Below are 7,679 nucleotides of genomic sequence, written 5' to 3'. Positions count from 1 at the left end.
GCCTACTCCTGCTCCTGGTTCGTATTTTTCATCCTTTGATTCATCCACAGCCTGCCATATACAATTGCAGCATTCCAAAAGATGGAGCTGTCAATTTATCAGTCAAATTTCCCAGGAGTTATGCATGTCGTGATGTAATAGTGCTCAAACACAAATGCTGAACTTTGAAGTAGGCTGAAAGCAGTCAGCAAACAGCAACTGAAGAAAAAGAGCAGCATAGGTTAGTTTAAGTACCAGTAATTCAGGTAAAACTCAGACAGTAGACCTCTCTCCCCTACTTTATGTTCCCCTTCCCTATTCAGCACTGTTCCATTCCCTTTCCTGCCTCCTCCTCTTCCACACTCCTCTTCCCCCTGCCCACCTCACACCATCCCTGTTTCACTGCTCCTCTTTTCCCTCACTGTCCCCCTCCTTTCTTCCTGCTCCTCTCTTCTTTAACTTTCAACATCATTTCATCACTGCTAACTTTGTCATTATGCCTTTCGCACATAATCCTAATAATATTTCATCTTCATATATTTGACTTATTCCTTTGTGTTGTAATATTTATTGAATTAAACAGCCATTACTTTAATTTTTGTAGAGTCCCAAGACTATATATGCAAATAATATAGAAATCATCCTTGTAATATTGTGAAATATAAATATTTTTTTATTTTTGTGACACAGAAAAACTCTTCTGCACTGTGGTCCAGATGTGAATTAAATGACTTTGGCCAATTATCACAGTGTGATTTTCAGTGACTGTGTGTCTATTTGTATGTGTGAAGCTAATCTTGTCAGCCAGATTATACAGCTCAATTTTCCACACTGGAAAATATTGTTGAAGTTTGTTGATCTTAATTTTCAATCTCTGCAGTAAAGTGGCGGTCATTTTTATTTGACCGATGTAATATACCAGTTCAGTACATGTTGAAGCAGAGCAGGAAATGGTGATGTCAACAATTTTTTTTGGTAAACTTAATAAACTCAGGGCATACAGATCAAATAATTTATCATTTATTGTTACTGATTTCCTTAATATTCTATTTTGATAAGTCTGTTCTTCAAATATACCTTCTTAACCAGTAACTGTGCCTTTTCTCATTCACATTCTGTTATTAATACTGTAAACTAGAACTTACCATTGCATCTCCAGTCTTGTGTACTTACTACAGTGGAAATGTGAGTGTTGCATTTTATAAATTTGCCAGTCATAACAGGAATTGTAAGGGCTACTAATATTTTGATAAGAACAAACTTAATACAGTTTGCATGCTGCTTCCACACGCAATGCAATGAGTTAGCAGAATGAGAATTTTGCAGCAGTAGCAATGGGAGAGAGCAGAGTGGTGGGTGTATTTTTGGATTGCTCTAGCAAATGGCTGGCATAGACAAGATGGGTCGTATGGCCCCCTGAGTGGTAAACGTCTATAGTTCTGTCTTGTGTCAATTGATGACAGAGCTGGCTAAAGCTTCCCTAATGGCTGAATGAGTTGACTTATCATCCAGGAAGGATTTGGCTGAATCTTAGGCCTTTGTTAGCTGGGGCAGTGGTAATTGTTGTGTTGGGGTTCTACAATTAACCTTCACAACTCTTAGCTAGGAGAGAAATCATCTTGTATTTGTGCTTCTGATCACTACCTAATGATCCTTGCCTGAGGGTGAAAACACTGCTGAATTCAACCACGATTACCCCATGATTAAATAACTAGCTGACATTCTCAGCCTCAGCTTACACCTCAAGAATTGCCAGTGGGACCATGCATCAGTACTGTTTTCTTGGGAGGAAGAATAAGAAAGAAGTTTTAGAGAGAAAAGAAAGTAATAATGTGAATAGAAGTGGTATCTGACATGGACTGAGAATTCTTTGTCTTTGCCGCAGATAAATCCACATTATAGTGAATGACTATGGATGAATGCAAGTTACACTGTTGTTTACTATGCAGAATGAAAAGGTCTACGTGAAGGAAAGAGAAAACCCACTGGCTTGGAAATTTATTTCCTCTTCTCAAATGTCTGATCTTGTACAATTGACAGTGGATGGAGTTCAAAAGTAAGTACTAAACCTATTAAGGGTCAACTTGGAAACTTTGATCATGTTGGACTTTCATGCAAAAGTACATCCAGCTAGCAAACGTTTTCCAGAAATTGGAGATTCTGAACAGTACATATTTCCCCAATATTGTCACCCAGCCCTCCTTGCATCTTAACCATGTAATAATACATTTGAGTTCTTAGCCTGGTCCTTTAACTATATAAATATGGTGTTCATAAAAATTTAACATTTTTTTTCATTCATTCATGGGATGTGGACTTCGCTGGCTGGGCCAACATTTATTGCCTATTCTTCAGATCTGAAGAAGAATCATACGGACTCTAAACATTATCCCTGTCTCTCTCTCCACAGATGCTGTCAGACCTGCTGAGTTTTTCCAGCATTTTATGTTTTCGTTTCAGATTTCCATCATTCGCAGTATTTTGCCTTTATTTATTCCCTATCCCTAGTTACCCTTGAGAATGTGGTGCAGAGCTGCCTTCTTGAACCACTGCAGTCCATGTGGTGTGGGTACACCCACAACCCACAGTGCTGTTAGGAAGGGAGTTCCAGGGTTTTGACCCAACGACAGTGAAGGAATAGCGATATATTTCCAAGTAAGGATGGTGAGTGACTTGGAGGGGAACTTCCAGTCGGTGCTACTCCCATCTATCTGCTTCCCTTGTCCTTCTAGATGGTAGTGGTCAAGGGTTTGGAAGGTGCTGTCAAAAGAGTCTTGGTGAATTCCTACATTGCACCTTGTAGATGATACACACTGCTGCTATTGAGCATTGGTGGTGGAGGGAGTGAATGTTTATGGATGTGGCGCCAATCAAGCGGGCTACTCTGTCCTGGACGGTGTCAAGTTCCTTGAGTGTTGTGGGAGCTGCCCTCATCCAGGCAAGTGGGGAGATTTCCATCACACTCCTGACTTGCGCCTTGTAGATGGTGAACAGGCTTTGGGGAGTCAGGAGGTGAGTTACTCGCCGCATGATTCCTAGCTTCTGACCTGCTCTTGTAGCCACAGTATTTATATGGCTAGTCCAGTTCAGTTTCTGGTCAATGGTAACCCCAGGATGTTGATAGTGGGGGATTCAGTGATGGTAATGCCGTTGAACATCAGAGGGCGATGATTGTGTTCTCCCTTGTTGGAGATGGTCATTGCTTGATACTTGTGTTGCGCGAATGTTGCTTGCCACTTGTCAATCCAAGCCTGGATGTTGTCCAGGTTCTTCTGTATTTGGACATGGACTGCTTCAGTGTCTGATTCCTCGCAAATGGTACTGAACATTGTACAGTAGTCAGCGAACATCCCCACTTCTGACCTTATGATGGAAGGAAGGTCATTAATGAAGCAGCTGAAGATGGCTGGGCCCAGGACACTACCCTGAAGAACTCCTGCAGTGATGTCCTGGAGCTGAGATGACTGACCCCCAACAACCACAGCCATCTTCCTTTATGCTAGTTATGACTGCAACCAGCGGAGATTTTTTCCCCTGATTCCCATTGACTTCAGTTTTGCTAAGGCTCCTTGATGCCACACTCGGTCAAATGCGGCCTTGATGTGAAGGACAGTCATTCTCACCCCACCTCGAGTTCAGCTCTTTTATCCATGTTTGAACTAAGACTGTAATGAGGTCAGGGGCTGAGTGGCCCTGACAGAACCCAAACTGGGCATCAGTGAGCAGGTTATTGCTAAGCAAGTGCCGCTTGATAGCACTGTCGATGAACCTTTCTATTACTTTACTGATGATGGAGAGCAGGCCGAATGGGCGGTAATTGACCAGGTTGGATTTGTCCTGCTTTTTGTGTTCAGGACACACATGGGCAATTTTCCACATAGCCGGGTAGATGCCAGTGTTGTAGCTGTACTGGAACAGCTTGGCTAGGGGCACGGCAAGTTATGGAGCACAAGTCTTCAGTACTATTGCTAGAATATTTCTAGGGCCTGTAGCCTTTGTAATATCCAATGCCTTCAGCCTTTTCTTGATATCACGTGGAGTGAATCAAGTTGGCCGAAGACTGGCGTCTGTGATGCTGGGGACCTCTGGAGGAAGCTGAGATGGATCATCCACTCGGCACTTCTGGCTGAAGATTGTAGCAAATGCTTCAGCCTTATCTTTTGCATTGAAGATGGGGATATTTTGGACCTGCCTCCTCCAGTGAGTTGTTTAATTGCCCATCACCATTCACGACCTGATGTGGCAGGAGAGAAGAGCTTAGATCTGATCCATTGGTCGTGGGATCGCTTAGCTCTGTCTATCACCTGTGCTTATGCTGTTTGGCATGCAGGTATCCTGTGCTTTAGCTTCACCAGGTTAACACCTCATTTTTAGGTATGCCTGGTGCTGCTCCTGGCATGCCCTCCTGCACTCTTCTTTGAGCCAGGGTTGATCCTCTGTCTTGATGGTAATGGTAGAGTGGGGGATATGCTGGGCCATGAGGTTACAGATTGCATTCGAGTACAACTTAAAGAATGTCACAGGCTACAGAGCTATGGAAATAGGAGCAGCCAAGTGGGCTTTCAGAAAATTAGAAATTTAGTTGCTTTGGTGATCAATGCGGGAACAAATTTTCCACCAACATTTAAAGTATGAATGATACCCTAAATGTAGATGCCAGTTAATTAGTTAAGAGTATGGTGCTTAAAAATGTCGATGGCATGGGTTCAATCCCGGTATCAGCTGAGATGGTTCTTGGGGCCTGCCTCCTCTTCTTGCTCCATTGTGATACATGGCATCATTGAGCCATGATTAGCAACCCTCGGATAACGAGGACACTACATGACGAGAGAGAACACCCTAAACCCTGGATTTGCAAACTGGACTTCAGAAAGGAGTCTCAGGAGTGCTATTGAATCATATGTTTGCCTTTCCATCATAAATCTCAGAATTGTTACAGTGCATAAGGAGCCCATTCAGCCTATCATCTCTCCAGCAGCTCTCTAAATGAGCATTATGACTTAGTGCCATTTTCCTGCCTTTTTCCTATACCCTTGCACATTGTTTCTATTCAAATAATCATCGAATGCCCTCTTGAATGCCTTGATTGAGCCTGCCTCCATCACACTTCCAGGCAGTGTATTCCAGACTCAAACCACTCACTGTGTGAAAAAGCTTTTTCTCACATCACATTTGTTTCACTTGCAAATTATGTTAAATCTGTTCCCTCTCAGTCTTGATCCTTTTATGGGAACAGTATCGCCCTATCTACTCTATCCAGCCCCCTCATGATTTTGAACACCTCTATCAAATCTCCTCTTAGCCTTCTCCTCTCTAAGAAGAACAGTCCCAACCTTTCCAATCTATCTTCATAACTGGAACCATTCTTGTAAACCTCTTCTGCACCTTCTCCAATATGTTCACATCCTTCCTATAGTGTGGTGCCCAAAACTGTACACAATACTCCAGCTGAAGTCTAACTACTGTCTTATGTAAACTCAGCATAACCTCCTTGCTCTTGTACTCTATGTCCCTATTAGTAAAGCCCAAAATACTATATGCTTTATTAACTGCTCTCTCCTTCAATAATTATGCAGATATACACCCAGATCCCTCTGCTCCTGCACCCACTTAAGAATTGTACCCCTTATTTTATATTATCTCTTCATGTTCTTCCTACTAAAATGTATCACCTCACACTTCTCCGCATTGAACTTCATCTGCCACCTATCTGCCCACTCCATAAATTTGTTTATGTCCTTTTGAAGTTCTACACTGTCATCCTCACAGTTTACAATGTTTCCAAGTTTCTGCAAACTTTGAAATTGTCTCCTGCACGCCAAGATCTAGATCATTCATATATATCAGGAAAAGCAAGGGTCCCAATACTAACCCCTGGGGAGCTCCACAACAAATTTTCCTCCAGCCTGAAAAATATCCATTGACCATTACTCTCTTTCCTATCACTCAGCCAATTTTATATCCAAGTTCTACAGTCCCTTTTATTCCATGAGCTATAACTTTTCTCTCAAGTCTGTTGTATGGGACTGTATTGAATGCCTTTTCAAAGCCCATATGCACTACATCAACAGCATTAGCCTCATCAACCCTCTCTGTTTCCTCTTCAAAAAGCTCCAGCAAGTTAGTTTAGCGCAATTTCACCTTTTAGAAATCCAAATTGGCTCTTCCTAATCAACCCACATTTTTCCATGTGACTACTAATCCTATCCTGAATAATTGTTTCTAGAAGCTTCCCACTTAAGTTAAACTGATTGATTGGTCTGTAATTGCTGGGCTTATGCCTACAACCTTTTTTGAACAAGGGGGTAATGTTTGCAATTCTCCAGTCCTCTGGCACCTCCCCTGAGTCTAGGGAAGACTGAAAGATTATGGCCAGTGCCCCTGCAATTTCTACTCTCACTTCCTTCAATATCCTTGGATGCATCTGATCTGGTCCTGCTGCCTTGTCAACTTTAAGTACCGACAGTTTATCCAACACTTCCTCCTTATCAATTTTGAACCCTTCTAGTGACAAGAGTTCCTCCTCTGTCACCATCATATTTACATAATCACTTACATTATTCCTATTGGTATATGTTATTAGAGGGGGGCGGGGGGTGGTGGCAAAGTTTTTACTGCAAGGATAGCACTATTTTCAATTAGGAACTAGGGCTGCACTCACTGAAAATTGGAAGGTTAAGGAGAGCAAATTGAAGTATTAAGAATTATGAAAGGGTAAATGATGAAAGATGTTTTCCTCTAGCTAGTGAATAGGGTTATCAAGTCCAGGGTAGTATTGAAGTTGTAAAATGTGAGGTTTAATTTGTTTCATGCAGAATATTATTAGAATATAAAATATATGTATGTTACCTCAAGGACCTTGAAGCTAATTCAGTCACAACATTTCACAGGAAATTGGATGAATGCACAAAGGTATTAAAGGGTGCAGCAGGAAACTGGGTCAAGTAGATCAGTGATTTGGGACTAGCAATAATGCAGGCGAAATGAAGCAAAAATGGCCGCTTCCTATGCTGAATTTATGATTTTTTTTAAAATGAGGATAGGCAAACCTGGCCAATTGAGCCTATCCTATTGTGGCATGGTGTACCTTCTGCACATTATTAAATCCCATGATGTTCTTTGGCACCATGCGGTTTCAAAATATTAGTTCAAGAAGGTTGTGCACTGGAATACCAGTGTATTGAGTTGAATGTTTCTGAAAGCAATGTTTTTGTTTGCCAGCTGTTAATTTTGATAACTTCCACTGTTTCCTTATCTCCAACCACATTGGAGTTGCTGCATTTTTTTCAAGCTACTAAGTTAATGGAGCCCAAAAATATGCTACCTAAAATTATATTGAGCAAGTGGACTTTCAGTTGGAGTTAGGTCTGTAGGTAGGAGGGGGGGATGGGGGACCCTGAAATCTCAGAAGCCTGTGGTTTCTGCTGAATTTAACAACAGGACCTTATTATCATTATTTGATGCTGTTTACCGCCCATCAACTGACCAGATTGATGAGGTGGGTTGGGATCATGTTTGTTCATTTTTAACCGTTCCCCCCACCTCCCCCCACCCATTTAACACTCTCTTATCCATTTATGGGGGGGTGGTTAAAATTCACCTGCACTTTCTATTCCACAAAAATGTATCCAACTAATTAGTCATTAGTATGGGACACCCTGATGAGGGATGAAGAGGGATTGGGGGCTGGGGGACGGGAT

General features: G+C 41.9%; 1 protein-coding gene across 2 annotated transcripts in view; it reads left to right on the top strand.

Moving 5' to 3' along the window:
- The first annotated feature begins 1,830 nt into the window (after positions 1-1,830).
- The window catches only part of cabcoco1 (ciliary associated calcium binding coiled-coil 1), a 108,159-nt gene continuing 102,310 nt past the window's right edge, over positions 1,831-7,679 (top strand). For both annotated transcript variants that reach the window (XM_078565246.1, XM_078565247.1), the window contains exon 1: positions 1,831-2,035. In XM_078565246.1, the coding sequence (XP_078421372.1) occupies positions 1,899-2,035 (137 nt within the window). In that variant the 5' untranslated portion in view covers positions 1,831-1,898. The remainder of the gene's footprint in view (positions 2,036-7,679) is intronic.

The sequence above is a fragment of the Cetorhinus maximus genome, chromosome 20 (genome assembly GCF_964194155.1).
Source record: "Cetorhinus maximus chromosome 20, sCetMax3.hap1.1, whole genome shotgun sequence".
Taxonomy (NCBI): domain Eukaryota; kingdom Metazoa; phylum Chordata; class Chondrichthyes; order Lamniformes; family Cetorhinidae; genus Cetorhinus; species Cetorhinus maximus.
Note: the sequence above shows the minus strand (reverse complement) of the source record. Positions and strands in the feature narration are given on the sequence as shown.